Genomic DNA, 17,732 nt, shown 5'->3' with positions numbered 1-17,732 from the left:
AAAAAAAAAAAAAAAAAAAGATCAATAGAACATTTAAAGAATATTGCGCATATTCAACGCGTATCGTACCGTGTTGTGTGCGATCATCGTTTTGCACGAAAATTACCAGAGAGTTACCAAGTCAATAAAAAGTAATAGATTCTTCGACCGTAAAAGCAAAATAGTATTTACCCGAAAGAGCGAGCGAGGCACGTGCCAAGAGACGCATCGCACCTCGGAACGGCCATTTTTCTTTTACACATTTTTTTTCTAATGTATTATTTTTACATTGCCGTCGTCATCGTCAACGGGACAACAACAACAACAACCGAGAAATAACGACGTTCCGAATCGGCGGACAAAGGCGGCGGCAACGTGCATTAAAAAAATATGTGATATCGTATAACACTCCACGGTAATTTGATATGTACATGTCGTTTGACTACTGTACGTTATAATTTTAACAGCGCGTCGTAATAACGTGTAAAGTGTGTGTGTGTGTGTGTGTGTGTACGAAGAGGCACTCGAAGAAAAAAAATGTAATCACTTGTAATCTGACTACATGTACAGCCGCGTTTGTGTACATCGTTAAAACGGCGGACGCGACGCGTCCCATTGCCGGCGTTGTGCAACGAGTGCGATATGCGCGTGCTACGGCGGCGCCACGAAGGGGAGTACATTATTATCGTATAAAAATAAGTCGAACGATATTACGTCCTGTCGTCGGCAAAAACCTATTATTCTTCGTCCATTAAAAGTGCACAAACTGTGTGTTTATGACACGTCTTCACGTCCCGCGCCAGTGTGGTTTTTTTTCTTGGTCAACGACGGCATTTTTTTTACATCAAAGTCGTCCGATAAGCGAACGATTATGACTTTGTCTTTTCCAAACGCACTTTGAATACCATAAGTATATGTTATTGTCGTGTGTATTTGCGCAATGCGGCGTAATTGCATTTACCCCCTCGCGCCACGGCGGACGGGACAATCATAAAACCTATTCGGGTCACCTTTGTGTTTTCCAACTCTAATAATCGTATCCGACTGAGTTTTTGAACAAACAAATAAAATTGTATAAATTACCTTCGTGTGCGCAATTAACGAAACGTATAGACGCTATGTCAGTAGTATGTATGGCGGCAATCAAGGGAATTCTATAGACTAAAATAAATATTTACCTGAGTGCCCAGAAATACTTGCACACTTGTAATGCATATTGTATTGCTCATGACTAATATTATAACAATTATATGATGTAATGAGAAGTTGAACATTTAAGGACGCCGCAGTACATTCGAGTGTTCGTTATTAAAAATAATTTTTCGTGTGATATTCCAACAGAATTGGAGTGCGAGTACACCGACTAGATTTTTGACTTTTAGTTTATTACTCTACAAATGGAACTATGATTTATTTATTTTCCTTTTTTTATCTTTCATAAACGATATATGGTCGATAAACCCTTAAGCACTTTGTTGTTTCATTGATTCGACTACCGTGTTACTTTCAGCAAACTAGATGATCAAATGATGATCAATTGTTCACCCGACAATATAATTAAAAATGTATTCAACATTTTTTATTTGATTGTGAATTTCAAATAAAAATTAAATATGCCCAGAACTGTTGAACTTCATGTGATACGAACTCGCTCTTAAGTCGAATTAGGGTTAAAAATCCCGCCGAGTGTAGCCAGATAAATTTCCCTTTGAACTTTGCAAATACTAATTAAATTGATGGAAATTTATGCGTAACTCGCGCACACGAGAGATATAATATTATTTACAGCGACGGGCTATACTCCAAAAGTGTAACTTTGCTTTTCCCAAGTAGAGTCGAGATAGCGTTCATTTTTATAGCGCCTACATGACTAGTGTATTTATATAATTAAATATACTAATTTTAAATGGAACCCTGGCAATAACGTTTCACCGAATAAAAAACTTTGGCATAATACGCTGATCTGTGTGTGTGTTTGTTAACATAACGGACAGGTGTTAATAACAACGGAACGCCATCGGTGTTTACATTGTGTTTTTCTTTTCAGTCTTGTCGGCGAATACAAATTTTGTCTGACCAAAATCGATCCCAAATAATAGGAGTTAAATAATACACTAACAGATCTGGTCCACTTTGAATAGGATATGCCGCAACGACATTTGACGACATGTTGGTCACGGACTATGGACCGCGCGGCTGAGACAAATATAATAATTACCAGCGTTGTTGTATTCAATGATAATTGCCAGTTAAAAATAGACCGACTGAAATTAGTTGTACTTTTGCCACGAATAAAATATATAATAACATGTCTGTGTGTGTGTGAAGAACTTGTGAGTTTCATAATGGAGTGTACCGAATTACAGCTCGGGCTGTATTAAACAAAAATCTCCAACAGCGTTTGACAACTATTTAATTTTTTAGATTTTGATATTTAACATAAATGTTTTCCTCGAAATTCTTCTTCGCGCTCAGTTACCACCGCCGCCGTCTAAATTTAAACTCATCGCCCTTGCTACACATTTGATTATATTTTTTATACATATATACACGCGCGCGCATTATAATGAAATTGCATTTTTGACATTAAAGAAGCGTGTTCGGTAATCGCGTCTCGACGTGATTATATGACTTCATTATGGAAGATTAATTGTTGACATTATCAACTGTGACGTTCTGTTGGTCGAGATTCTCGATAAGTCGTAAATTGATTATCCGAAAATATCAATGAAACTCTTCGGCTTGTCTACCGGAGTAACACAGTCGTGCCAAAGAGAAGAATATCGTTGAACTCGACGTATGTGATAAATGATCGATTTGCTTTCTTGTCAAAAAAAAAAAACGAAAGAGACGAACGCGTTATGTATTTTTGTATTTGCTATAAGCAATACAAAAATGACAACAAAGATACTAATTTGTTTTTGTCGTTTTATTTTCAAGATGGCCACCTCGTGTGACACTCGAGGAATGCAAGTTCTTATCGAAATATATTTAATTAAAAATCGTCTTTGACAACTTTTTTTCACTTTTTTGTCGTCAGCCATCTACTACGGCAGATAAAAGTGAAAGTCTGGTGGTCGTCAATAGACGTCTCGCACACCTTTGGCGTTACCGAATCGTAGCCAAACCGATCAAATGTTGTGACTGACTTGTAAAAGCTGCTGCGCCGAGTCGGGTAAAACCATTTGGCAGAGCCGTCTCGGTGAAATCGTGTTTGTCACCGTTTACTCGATCGGCTGTCTGTAATGTTTTCAGCGGTCTTGGATTGCCTTCGACGGTAACAGGGTTTCTCTCGTTTCCAAGTGAACACCGAGTTGAAATGTTAAATCAAAGACGAGAATTTATAGACGGTTTCTTTCGAAAAGGTTTTTTTTTTTTATACGTATGCATTGTGAGTGAATTCACTGCGTACGTAATCTAGACATTTGGTCAGAAATAATTATTATCGACACTGTCCGTGTACCGCGAGCACAAAAACGTTAATTGAATCTTATTGCTGCTGGCAAACGACTGGAAGGGTAAAAGGTTACTCCGGCGTACCTATTAACTGCCGTGTGGCGCTTTCCCGGGTAGGTTAATCCTGCCGGTGTTGCTTACTCGATACAATAATGGCCGAACCTCAATGCGATTAACCATTATTAACTTTTGTTATTTTTATCTATACCGACCTCTATAATTGTACCGGTGTTATAATTAAAAATGATTCGTTGTCGGCGGCTTTCGTGTTTTTACAACACACGAGTATATATTTATTGAAAAAAATAAATGGTTCGCGAGCAGCTAAACAAACGCAGTGACTAGTCATCGCGCTACTGTGCCGCCGGTATTTGAACAGGTTAGTGCACTCTTTTTGGTCGTGCCGTCGGAATGAATAAGAGGAGGCGGAGGAGGTGATGTTGACTTTGGCGTGATAAAATCGATATAGACCTTATCTACAGTTCATTATATAGGTGCGTGTGTAAACTGGAGTCGATCCAATACGTTGCGCATAATTGTTTCACGCATCCATGTGTGTTCTCCGTCATTCCGTGGTCGGTTTACTTTCTTTTTTCACAACGTCTTAAAAAACTTCAATACTCACGCGCGCGCAGTGGTGTGTACTGTCGAAAATGTCTTTTTACATTCACCAGCACCTCCGTCCGACTTGCATAAAATGTGTCTAGTTTCATGAATCAATTGCCATCTCGTGTAACTCTCGATCATCAACTCTTGTCGTGCGCCATTGAATGAGACAATTATGACAACCCTTTGCCCGATCAGGTTTTCGGTGTGTAATTAACATGTGCCCGGCATTGTGCAGTTACTAGAGAATACTTGTTGTGGTATATTCGAGTTTGTGTGATTGCACGTCGGTGTCAGTAATTATTTCTTGTGCCCTCTAAACGATACCTACGAATGCATTTGTAAATCGATTTAGAACGACATGGTGTTTTCATTATGCGCATATTAACCGCCTTAATAAACAATAAAAATATTCGAAAATATTTACATCGTGCAAACGGCTTTGGTAAAAGTATGACAGACATTTAAAATCAAATATTATCGACGTCGTTTTTTCCTTTTTTCAGCTTAATTTTGCCCGATGGTGTTTGTCGACAAATTTACAAATGTCGACACGCACCGAGGAAATAGTACTAAAGCAATACCGTTGATGTTTGTTGGAACAATTCGATCGTAATTGTACGGTCACTTCGGCCTGGGAACGCACTTTTTAACGGTCAAACGTACTTGTGGGGGGCGTCATTGCGGAAAAAATGTTTAAGAGCTATTAGACGGGCGTCCGTGAATGCTAATGACTGGAAAACTCACGACATCGCGGTGTACACGGACCTGTGAAATATGGTCACGTTAAATAACAGGAAAAAATAAAAAACAATCGCTCACGGGTTTATGTGTGTACGTACACGGTAGATGATGGTACTTGTAAAATGTAGGTCGCTCCCTCCCCGCGGGTCTCTGCGCCAAGGTATTTACTCTTAGTGGACGAGGTGCACGCGACCGACACGCCCTGCGAAAATGGTCGTATCAAGTTTTGATGATAATTCAACTGAACAAAAAAATATATACAGTCCGTTAGGTGTACCGGAGCTCAACCTTTCCGCCCCCTCCCCTCCGCAGATTCTAATTAATAAAACTCTGTAAAACAACTGTGCACAAAGCAAAGTCGGTTAGCGTACGAACCCGGTGACGAAAGGGCCAACATCATAATCTCTTATTCGGTAGATTTTTACTGTTATTGAGCATACTCTCAATAGCAGGAGGGTGGTGGAAAAATATTAAGAAAGTTCTAACTGCTGTCAGCAGTTTATTGCTCTTAAAACAACGTTTTGCGCAACTGAATGAAAAATCTAATAAAATGTGTGTTGTACACGTTCGCCCCGTGGATTGCTATCTAAATTTCACACGACTTACCTCATAGTGGTTTAGGTGTTTAAAAAAATATCACTGCTCCTTGTTTGCTGACAAATATTTTTGGATGTTCTATTATAATACTTTTTGCGACTCATTCGAGTAATCTGATTTTTCAAGAAACTTCAACCGCTTCGATTGTTATTAGTATATTTTTTTCTCGACAACAAAGTTGTTGATTTTCATTTTCCATCTCGAGTGTTTGCGTCAGAACTCGGTCAAAGTTTTGATTAATCAGCGAATAAAACGCGAAGGAGTTATCTGTCGAGTGTCTATTATTTTTTTTCTTTTAATACTTGGAAGTTATAATAATTCACCATCTATTTACATTGTGTTTAATACGTGAATTATTATTTTATTGCTCGATTTTATCATATTTCTTTATCGACGGTTTTAATGAGTTGTCCAACACCGACGCGAACGTTGCTCGCTTATGTGATGAATAATCATTTTTACTGTGCAAACGTTTTTATGAACTCTCTATGATATGTTATTGTTGACTCCGGCGATTATTGCAATATTATTTCAAACAGCCTAATGTTATCGTTCTGTAACGTTTGCCGAGCGTTAGTATTTATATGTTAATCTAAGCTTACATAATTGTAGTTAAGTGCTTAATGTTCACCGTCAAGCCATTCCCCCCCCCGTACCCTCCTCCTCCCCCTCCGTTCGCAAATTCGATAGATTACACACGTTTTGTTTGCGGATTTTGTCCCGTGATTCCTATTGCTTGAGCGGTTACGCGGAAATGGGTTGGATATCTGACTCGACCGTATTGTTTGTGTGTCACCAAACCGTGAAACCGTTTCCATATTGTGGACATTTCCAATGGCATGAACAATAACAAATTCAATGGGCGTGAGTATTTGGATGCGCAAATTTTGAACCGCATTGCTGTGCACGATCGTATAAATAATTAAGTTGTACAAAATTAAATGTCTGTACACGACGAATGTTGTGCGCGCCGTAGGCTGATTTATTGTAATAATCGTATCGAAAAGCAAAAATATCTGCGTACAGAGAGACCTGTGGGTATTTTGCACGATCCCTAAACTACACGGTTGCCGCCGTTCGGTGTGATAAATTCCATCAAGTCGACGGTTACTTTGTAATTTTTATCGAAAAAAACTTTACACGAGTCAACTGCTGCGGGGCAACACGCTGTTCAAAACTGTTGACCTCCGTCGCCCTTTGATTAGTTATTGTCGTTTATTAAACGGACACTCGACGAGTGTGCGTAATTGTCGTTAAATTGAAGTAAAACAATCAAGTCCGAGGAAAAAATTGTCATCGATTTTTTTGCACGCCTTTGTTACGTATTTTTCGATTTTTTTTTTCTCCCACAAACTCATTAACAAACGACATTTTTCTTTTTTTTAAGTAAAATCAATACAGCCCCGAAGTCGGCGTAAATGTAATTCGTATCGTTTAGTCGGTTTCTGACTGATGTGTCAAATGAACAGATCAAATTGAAAAAAAAAACACCACGTTTTGCTGTCGTAAGTTGTAATTGTTAGCTCAAATGTAATGCAGCGAATCTCATTTGGAATTCGTCGCCAAGTGTCCAATCCCATTTCGTGTGGCGTATCTGGCCAACGTGGGATGCGATTAGTCATAGACTGATTATATTTTCCATCGTATTCCCATTGTGGATCGAATTTCGCCGATATATGTTCGCATGCACGTGTGTGGTGAGCGTGGAATAGCTGTCTCTGTAGATAGTTTTCGATAAGCTGCCCCCGCCTCTCGCCACTTGCCTCCCGACCAGTGTACATGTCGTTACACCATAGCCTGTGGGCATAGGCGCGCGTACATTGTGCGTAACACTGGCGAATTTCATTTTTTCACTTGGGCTAACCGACGTATTACGATTCGTGTGTCGTCAACGGGGCCGATATATGTGGCGCGTGTACAACAAACGCGAGGTACACAAATAAGGATACAAGAATATGGACAAACCTCGTATGGTCGTAGCGCCGTTTCATCACGTACCTGTTGGACAAATCGACGCGCCGCACACTTTTGCGTGTTTAGTCATTAATTAACTGTCCATAAAATAATAAATCTAATATAATTATCGTACTTGGCATAAAAAATTAAACTTCTAGAATCTTTTTTTAAACGAATATGCGTTTTCCAAAAAATAAAATGAAAATAAATAATTAAAAATCAACAAAATCAGTTATAACGTATTTTAAGACTTTTACATGTTTTTTACTGTATGTAGTGTTTTTGTGGGCTATTTATTGAGAAAACAACATTGAAGTTATTATTTTTGAATTTCTTGTAAAATTTCCTTTACTTGAGTTTTACTTTTATTATTCTAAGTTAAGAGAAAAAAAAGTTATGAGACATAGATCAGTTATTTCTATTAAATTTGACTCTACGACTCAGCTCAATAGGCCCGGGGGCACGGGTTAACCTTAACGGATTGGTCCCAAATTTTGCACAGTTCATTTTTTTGACCATTAAGGGGTAGCCTAAAAAAAAAAAAAGACATTCGATTTTTGAGGGCCACCCTAATATATATATATATATAATAAAAAGAACAACGAGAGTATTAACTGTGTGTGTCGTTGTAGTAAGCCAAAACGGAAAAATAAAAAGATGTTAGCTGGAAATTAACGGTTGAGTTAAATTTTCTGCTCCGTCGCACAACAAATAGTTGACAGCATAACGACCCGGGTGTTTTTGGCCCGCTGAACTTTTGTCATCCGAATTATCTACAACGTCCTTTGGAAATCTATTTATTTTGTTATCTAATTTAGTAACAATTCGTTTTAAACTCCAAACAGGAACCCCATTTGCCTTGTTCGTAAAAGTATTCGAATAACGTATTAAACCGTCTAGAAGATATTAAATCATTAAACGCCGGCGACAAATTTGACTCGATTCCGTCACGAATATTCCTAATGTGTTACCCCTCACTCGATCCCAACAGACATCTATGTGATTGATTGATTAAGTTATGCATTTACTTTGCTACGTTATTTCGCGTGCCAATTCAAAGTATGTGATAGTGCAAATATTCACTGTTTGCGAAATTCAGGTTGAAAATAAACGCCGTCCGACAAGTCTTTACATGCGATTTGCGTTGAAACGTTAAGACAATGTTTGTGTGTATGTTTGCACTTTATATTGGTTTTTACATTTGGATTTCTCACGGTTTACTTTGCTCTTATCTCGAGATTTGGTTTCGCCATCAGCGTCGAAAGAGATATTTATTTTTTTTACCTTTTCCCGAAAATATTCGACCCCAAAGTTGTTATCACTGATGTTGCCGTTGTAAAACCAATACAAAATATTTATTGAACAAATGTTTTTATTAATGTTTTATAATATGTATTATGTATTACTTTATTTTATAAATAATTTATATTGTAGCAGAGAGTATGAAAAAAATTGTTATTTTATTTATGTTTCATATAAATACATGCAAATTTTATGGAAATTTTCGACGGCAAGTATTATTAAGAGGTAGTCCCGCCAACGCTATTGGAATCCTTTAAAATGTTTTTAAACGTTTTTTTCAACTTGTGCGGAAGAAAGAAATGTTATCGATCCGATAAATCAAATGAGCCTATCTCACATAGTGTCAGTTGACACTATATGATGATCATTTGAACTGATATCATATATTCGATTTCATTTCGAGTTAATCGCATTAGTAGCGAAGTCTTTTTATTTTTCATTTAATAATCGTTTAACTCGAGTATAATTATCTCAATGTGTGTGCGCTGTAATTTAAGCTGTTATGTGTTCTGATGACAATATAATTAGATTTCAGATTCCCAGCTTACTACACGTTGCCTTTGCTACTGTACAAACACAACAAACTGAATTCGATACTCATCTGAAACCTTTGCTCGCTTAGAGGTAAAAACATATCGCAAACTTATGGTGCGTACTCTTATCCGAGTTCTTTACAAAAAGTTAGTCGGTTCCCAAACGTTGTCCCTCCACAATCTGATGCTTAATCAATAAGGTTTTTTGTAATTTTTGTGCGAAAAGGGTATACGTTTAGTATCAATTCCCCAACCGGTAGTAATAACCGGTTCTGCACTATCTAAAAATGTCGTCTAGGACACACGGCCGAGGAAAACTGTGTATTGTATAACATAATTATTACCTGGTAAGGTGTTATAACATTTATCGCATATCGATCAAACGTCAACAAGTCGGCTTTCAATTTTATTAAGTGAGTGCACTAATTTAATTTTTGTAAAACTGTCAATTGATACGAAAACCTGCGCTAGTGCAATATTCATCTCTTTGAGTTGGTTTATGCGAGAAAAATAATCGTTATGAAAGAAAAAAAAAACCAAAAAGTCGTTGTACAATATTATTCCTGTTGTAATACTCTTCATGAAAAATTGTCTTTATCGTTGATAGTTTTTTGATGGGATTTATTTGGTTTTAATACTAAAAGCGCTTTATGCTTTTGTATAAAATTCGAGTCGGCCGGCGGCGAAGGAGAGATGAGATACCTACGTCAGGTATCCCATGTAAAAAATTACTCAGAAATTAAACGCCAGGAAAAAAATAATATGAAAACTTTTAATAACATTTTCTAAGTATTTATAAACAAATTTCTCGAAAAACGGATCGCACAGTGTGTGCGTTTTAAATTACACGCCAAGTTAGTTTTTAATTCTATTTGAACGTTGTATGGAAACTTCGGGCGGTTTTCGGGGCAAAGTCCGCGAACATGCTGTTCTTAAACTCTCTCCACAACAGTTTGCGTTATTTATTATAATTGTGTTTGTACGAAAAATCTCCTTTAAAAAGATCAACACCTGAAAAACCTTCGACGGCCTCCTTCCGTGGTGTGGTGGTCGAGAACAAAATATAATTTCATTACATTTTATTTTTGTTTGTCGCGATAACAGCAATTTTTGTCTAAGCGTTTTTGTAATTAATTTATAAACTCCGAGATGAATTAAAATTGATTTAATCGCCTTAGTTACATTTAATGTCTTTCGTCTGTGTTAATGAGTCACGATTTATTTATTAAATCTGATAAAATCTGTGATCGGGCGGTATAATTAATGCTCCCGAATCGAGTTGTACACTTCTGTAAAACATTTTAACATTAACTGCTGTCCTTTTTTTTTTTTTTTTTTCGTTTATCAGTCCTCTTATGAGGGTTTGTGGTCTTAGATTTGTATTTTTTTACGTACATTCTCGTCATAGTAACGTTGGTTTTAATTGTTTCAATGTTAACCAGTTTTCCTTAAGAAACCAGACTTTTTATTTTGCTTCGAGTAAAACAAGTTTGATTAATAATAGATAAAATTTTGTAATATAAAATCTACGATAGGTGGTAATAATTCATTAAAATATTGTGTAATGGACAAAGGAGGATGTGTTTCAAAATTTAATAACCAAAACGAGCAATAAAAGTTGTCTCTAAAAATTGTTTGATTTTAAATTGACAAATTATTTACGACGACGACGGCTATTACTTGAAAATACCAATACAGCATTGAATTAAAGCCTTCACACGTGTATTTCTGTACCGATGTTTTATTTGAATCGCAAATATTCAAAAAATAATTAGTGTTATTGATACGACGTGTTTTGCCGCGGTAAAAAATTCGTTTTTTTTTTTTTTTTTTAACGTTGTCTGCGTAATATATGTAAATAAACGGCAAGTATTTAGCTCTATTTACTGGGCTTGTTTTTCGTCGGGCGTTCTCTTGACACGACCTTGCTAAAATGTCATTGCTTTAAACAGTCTATTGAAAACGCAGTTCAATGCCGTTTTCGGATTACACGCGTATTGGATTATTTTGAACGGCGCGAGAGCAACTGCAGAACATATCGATTGCTGCAGACCCGTACGGTGACGGGGTCAAAAGCATCTCCCAGGTATACACGTGTTTTGTAATAAGTTTTTATTATTATTATTTTTTTTTTTATCGTTTACGCGTCCTCCTACACGAACGACTCGTAGAGGGCGCAATCCATAAGAGAGCTGGGAACGTTTAGGGGCATTTTTTATTGGGCAGAGAAAAATATACATCAATCGAATAACGTAAAAATATAGACGTTGTTGTCTGTTCGACCGTGTGATTATTGGGAAGAAGATTTTTTTAAAGCCTCGCTCTCTCTAAAGGCATCGCGGGATCTGATACCATAAATCTGCCGAGTGCTATTACTGTTGAAATTCGCGGGCTGTGCGTTGGCGTGTAAAAAACTGAACGCGAGCCCGTGCGCGGCAACAAACGCCATTGGTCTATCTACGCCAAACAGCGATTTGTCGCGTAAAAGGTCATATGTTCCACTAGGAGGATGTCGGTGAGCGACTACCCTTCAAACGTATACTTTGCACACAATACGCCCGGCCTAACAATTGATATTTTCAACACCTCCCCTGCCCGCAGACACGACGACGCCCCCGTCCCTTACATTCCGCGCACACATCTACCACCTTAACGGCTCGCACACACGGCTCGTTTGCGTGTAATGTCAACACTCATTGTGGCTCCGTTCTCTGCCCGACACGTCAGTACCGACAACTTAATCCGTTAACGTGTAGTCGCACAAACTACAATCGTGTTGTCCACATAATTGCACTGTCTCTGTGGTATTGATAGAATCGCTGGCTACGCGCTAGCTGCCGTTTCCGGGTCACACGCTCGCAGAGTGTAGGCGGTGCGTTAGACGGGACGGCCGCATGATGATTTCCCAAAGAAATAGCTTTTAAGGCGATCGCCATGACAATACTCTCCCGGCGGACGTGGTGCTCGACAGAGCCGCGGCGTTTTCGCGTCGTGGCGATAATATTACGACGTCGTGTAGGTTTGTCGGGGCCAGAGAGGGACGCGCTCTACGGCGGCGTGATGGAAGCGGCGCGTTGTGTACGTGTGTGCGTGAGGCTGACAATCGATACCGCGGCCGCCGGGTCAACCGCCATGGCAACAGGTACGACCGAGTTCGCCCGCCGAACGGCGACACGCAACGAGCGCTTTTGGCCTTCGGTCGGTCACTGCTTCACTCAAATGAGATCCAAAATCGCTTTTCTATTTTTTTCGTCTCTACACACGTCCCTAAGATCGTCATCTTAACGATTGGAATGCGACATGCGGATCTTCTGTGCTGTCTCATAGTCTCGTGTTAAGACAGATACCCTCGGAAAACTTCCGATTTTTCCATAGAAGTCTGTATTGCTCTTGACAGCTCAATGTACACGCACTGTCTTCGCCACGAAGATTGTCTAGATTTTTATAGGTCAAAAGTTTACTTATTTTTTTTTTTACTCTTCATGCTCGATAGTTCGGATTTTTTTTTTTTTTTTATTTATATTAATTCTCAGATTAGATATTTAAATTATTTTTTTTAATTGTTAGTCGGATTAATTTTTCATTCGGTAGAAAATAACCTTATTAAAAACCGTTCTGGTCGATATTCATTTTCAAATAATTAGTTTTTGTGTATTAAATTTTCAAATTGGATTGGAAGAGTGGTGCATTATAATACCCCTTTTTATCAGCCAACAGCGTTCAACCCTCCATTCTACTCGTAATTGCTTACAATTTAAAAAGTAATTTTTCGAAGAATAATTTCCGACCCTTGATTATTATTATTTTTTTTTAATAAACTTCTTTTTTATTTTCAAATTAAGCATAATGAAAAAGTGGCCGTTTCGTATTTTAAGTCGCCCTTAACAAAACTCATCTCGATAAATACACATTTTACCCCCCGAACTTTGCAAAACGTCTGCTTAATTAAAACGTATTCAAAATATTTTAATGTCTGGCTTGAACGTTCTGAAACAGTTGCATAGTTAGTATAGATAAATGTGGACTTGTCATCTCATTTAACATTCATCCGACGCCACCCAAGTGTTCGACTATCATATTTCCAACGCGACAAACTTAAGAACGCTAGTCCCCAGCCGATGGTTTCTCCATCATTGTGATTTTGTGTTTATTTTTGCAACATCAATAATGCCGCCGACTAGGGAATTTATTTATTCATCATGAATATGATTATTTTACGCCCTTTTGTCCCAGTACCTTGTATACCCTAAAGGTTGGAATACTATTACAATATCTTTCAGACAATGATCGATCCACTTTTATCCGAACGTCGACCGGATTAAATTAACATAAACATTGAGCTTTTTTAAAGCAACACGGCTTGGCCCTTTCGTGATTTAAATTACATCGTATTTCGCAGTGTTATTTACACACACACACACACACACACATATACAGAGTGCTTAATTAAGACATTCGTTTTCTCGGAGACTATTGAAAATTATTAATTTTATGTAAAGAAAAATATTGTTTGATTCAATAAAGACTTCAACAATATAAAAAAGAAACTTTTCTTAAATGAGAATCCTTATTTTTACCTTAATAATACGATAGAAAAAGTGTAAAGCAATTTTATTTTTGTTTAGACAAGTCCTTGTAGACCATTAACAGACGCATACTATTATAGCTTACTGTCATACATTGTTAATGTAGAATAGTTAATTAACAATACATTGTTAATGTACCAGTATGGAAAAATGCTCTTGATAATTACCATAAAAATAATTTATTGCCCATTGATACAGATAATTGTTGCCTCCGGTATTGGGATTACCAAATTAGTGATGAATTTCTGTTGGTAATCTAAATATTTTACCAATTTAAAAAAAAAGGAACGGTTATCAGATGAAAAACATTATAAGAACAAAATTGTTTGTACATTTTTTTTTTCAATGATATTATCAAGGTACAAGTAGAGGTTCTCATTAAAAAAAAATTAATATTAAGGTTTTTTATTCCTGAAGGTTAAGGTTTAGGTTTTTTATTCCCGAAGAAATGAAAATTATTTAACTTAATATTATTGTAGTTTTTTGAATCATGTAATATTTTCCTTTACAAAAGTTCAAAATGTTCAATCGTTTTCGAGAAAATGACTGCCTTATACTTAATGAAACATTCTGTATACTTATAAACTCAACAACGCATTAACGTGTCTATGTATTATAGATTACAGTAAATTACACCGATTGAAGTTGGATCATTTTTTACTAAAAAAAAAAAACATATATTATCTTATCTCTGACAAGCGCCCATTATAAATCACTCATTGGAGCTCTCGATAAAAATAATAATTAATTTAGTTCTAATAATACAGCTGGTTCAGATTACATAACTTTGGCATTGTCGATTCGAAAAACTAACACGAAACGAAACGCGTTCTCTTTGGATCAATGAATATTGATAAACAATGATCGCAGTGTAATTATTTTGGAATCCCGTCGCACTGTTGTTGTGGATAGAGTGATAGTGCAGTGGCTTCTTGTCGATAGTTTGTTCGGCAATTACCACCGGGCTTATGTTATTTCCAAGATGCCCTTAGGCTAGACGGACAAGTTACCGATGACCGGACGAGGGGAATTGTTTTTTTTTTCTACTGTTTTGCCTTGACATAACAGGTTTTCCGCAATATTCAGTTTTGTAACGATTTTTATTTATTATGGCGCCCGAGATTAGCGATAAAAATCAAAATTTTTAGCATTCACACTTGAAACACGTGCGATACAACAAGAGAATAATCTATTATACCTTCTTTTTTGCCGTATAAATATTATATGATTCACAACTGTTGTCATACACTCAGTGTTATTATAACCTGAAAGTGTTATAAAAGAATAACAATGTTAACAATAATAATAATGTTCTGAAAAGAACATTTTATTGTGGCATTATCGCGTATACCGTGTTTGCGAGACTTTTATTGTACTTTTTTGCTGTGGGCAGTAATGATAAAAATAATTATTATTACTACTGCAATATCTGTTTCGATCATCTCCGCGTTCCGCCGTTATAACGCTTTTAGTGTAATTGTGTTATTTAGTTTCCGTTGTTACACAACAATGCGTGCTGAGCATTACAACACTATGGAATTGACAATAGTTGTTCCATAAGCATCTGCCCAAGAAACTACAACCTTTTTGTATTTTGCTGGCGAAATTTGAATAGACTTTTTTCTCTCTCTCTCTGTTTTCTCATTANTTGTACTTTTTTGCTGTGGGCAGTAATGATAAAAATAATTATTATTACTACTGCAATATCTGTTTCGATCATCTCCGCGTTCCGCCGTTATAACGCTTTTAGTGTAATTGTGTTATTTAGTTTCCGTTGTTACACAACAATGCGTGCTGAGCATTACAACACTATGGAATTGACAATAGTTGTTCCATAGGCATCTGCCCAAGAAACTACAACCTTTTTGTATTTTGCTGGCGAAATTTGAATAGACTTTTTTTCTCTCTCTCTCTGTTTTCTCATTAGACAAATATTTATTTCAGTTTCACGCGCACTGTAACGCCGCGCATCGTTTTGAAAATTGTTTATCTATTAAATAAAAACCTCTGAGTCGATTGTTTATTTGCCCACTCGACTTATAAACGTATAAATATCATTATACCACACACTAGCAGCGCCGTCGGGGGCGGGTCGTTTGGCGAAAGAGCACGTTTACTTATGTGCGTGTATGTCTGTATAAGATGCTGTCAAGGGGCCGTATAAAAAGGGTAGTAAGTTGCGAGTGCCATCGTTGTGTGGATCGAGTTAGGGTTTTAGTCGAGAGGAGAAGAAAAGACAATCTAAATAAAGAGAGTACAAACAACAGCAACGGCTTACTTCACACTGCAAATACTATCGTATTAACCTTACGGACGCCTTACACAATATCCTACGCGCTTAGTGTGTGCACCGTAAAGTGTTTTTCAAAATTCAAAATATGCGGTCAAATTACTTTTCCTAAGACATCTCTGATGTGTAATAAACAAAACCACCCTATGTTTACGAGTAACCTATGTCCTAGTTTTAAGTCAGTTTTTAATTCAAAACTGTTTTTTGAGGAAAATTGGGTCTATATGTTTTAAACATATTAATCAATTATTTTAAACATTAAACGACGCCTATTTTTGAAGGAGAACTCTGTTCGCAGAGCACTTATAGTACTAAATTTAATTAATTAACGAGTTTTTCCAAAGTTATTCATAAAAGGGAAAATTTTTAATTTAATTTAATTTTTCTTGACGTTTTATTTATTATTATTATTTTTCATTATAGTTTATTATTTATTATTATTATTTTTATACAATAATTAATTTAAGATTTATTAAAAGGATAACTGTTATTTTTCCGAAATAATAAACAACAATAAATTAATAATTTAAATGACTAAACAGTTTACTAACGTTATCTGTCTTTCTATATTCTAAAGTTGATACTATAGAAAAATTTCATCTTTAATTCAAATACAAAATTATTTTTGATCTTATCGTGTCCTGGACAGTGGCGTATATATGGAAAAGAGCATTTCGCTTATTACTCCTTTTACTTTGGAGAGATTTTTGCTCGATAATAAATGTTATCCCCACCGGATACATAACGCAATTATAACACAAATCGACTATATTCATTCCCCTTGGATAATTTCCAAAACGTCCCTGATCCATGAAAATTAAAAATCTTTGATTCCAACGTCCACGCAAAATAAAATAATTACAACCAACATAAAAAAATAACTATAATAATAGTGACAATGCTGACGTTCCTTTGCGTTTTATTATAAAAAAAATACAATTTTTTTTTTTTAACGATTGGTACCGAGTCTTATGATTTTGGTTTAATTAAACAGAAATTACTTATATTTTTTATAGATGAACAATTAAACCGTTTTTATTATTCGGTGAGTCATTAAGTAGTGAACTTTATTATATGTTCACTTCACGACTTATTCGTTTAATAAAATGTTACTCTAAAATGTTTTATTATACTGTAACTAACAAATTTCGTTTTATACGTGATTCAAAGAAAATATTTACTATAGTTGGCAAAATTGTTCGTAATGAAATATTGAAATTAAAAAGATTAAAGGAAATTCATTATATAATTCGGACAGATTCTCGTACTGATGTTTATTTTCACTAAACAATCCTATAAAACGTACCGTCATTACCTCTGTCGGGGAGAGGATTGGAATGTGTGAACTCCACTGCCAGTGGTTAAAAAACCCTTCCTCGCCATTGACAAGAGGAATGTCCACTGTTTTTATTCGGTTCACCAAAAAAGACATCGCCAATGTTGACTAACGGAAATCACTCGAAGGTTTTTCTTATTTGTTTATTTGTTAAGTTTGTATCCGTACAGGATTAGTATAAATTCGGTTTGAACAACATGGTGTAGTACATTTGTCGTCTGTCGAGGTGTACACGATTAATAGTATGCATGACGATGACACGGAGTGGTGAGAGTGGAGGGGCGTCGGTTTGACGAGGGACTCCGGCCAACCCGCCATCCAACAGCGCCGTCCGTATTAGTATAGAC

The 17,732-nt window shown here is 36.5% G+C and overlaps 1 protein-coding gene across 4 annotated transcripts in view; it reads left to right on the top strand.

Moving 5' to 3' along the window:
• The window catches only part of LOC126901474 (serine/threonine-protein phosphatase 2B catalytic subunit 2-like), a 45,688-nt gene that overhangs the window by 5,570 nt on the left and 22,386 nt on the right, over positions 1-17,732 (top strand). The window contains exon 1 of one of the 4 annotated variants that reach the window (XM_050677933.1): positions 6,207-6,246. The exons of the other annotated variants lie outside the window; for them this stretch is intronic. Within the exon in view, the coding sequence (XP_050533890.1) occupies positions 6,222-6,246 (25 nt within the window). The 5' untranslated portion in view covers positions 6,207-6,221. Of the gene's footprint in view, positions 1-6,206; positions 6,247-17,732 lie in introns of those variants that run through there. 4 annotated transcript variants of the gene reach the window in all.

The sequence above is a fragment of the Daktulosphaira vitifoliae genome, unplaced genomic scaffold (assembly GCF_025091365.1).
Source record: "Daktulosphaira vitifoliae isolate Bord-2020 unplaced genomic scaffold, ASM2509136v1 Scaffold_3, whole genome shotgun sequence".
Classification (NCBI taxonomy): Eukaryota; Metazoa; Arthropoda; class Insecta; order Hemiptera; family Phylloxeridae; genus Daktulosphaira; species Daktulosphaira vitifoliae.
Note: the sequence above shows the minus strand (reverse complement) of the source record. Positions and strands in the feature narration are given on the sequence as shown.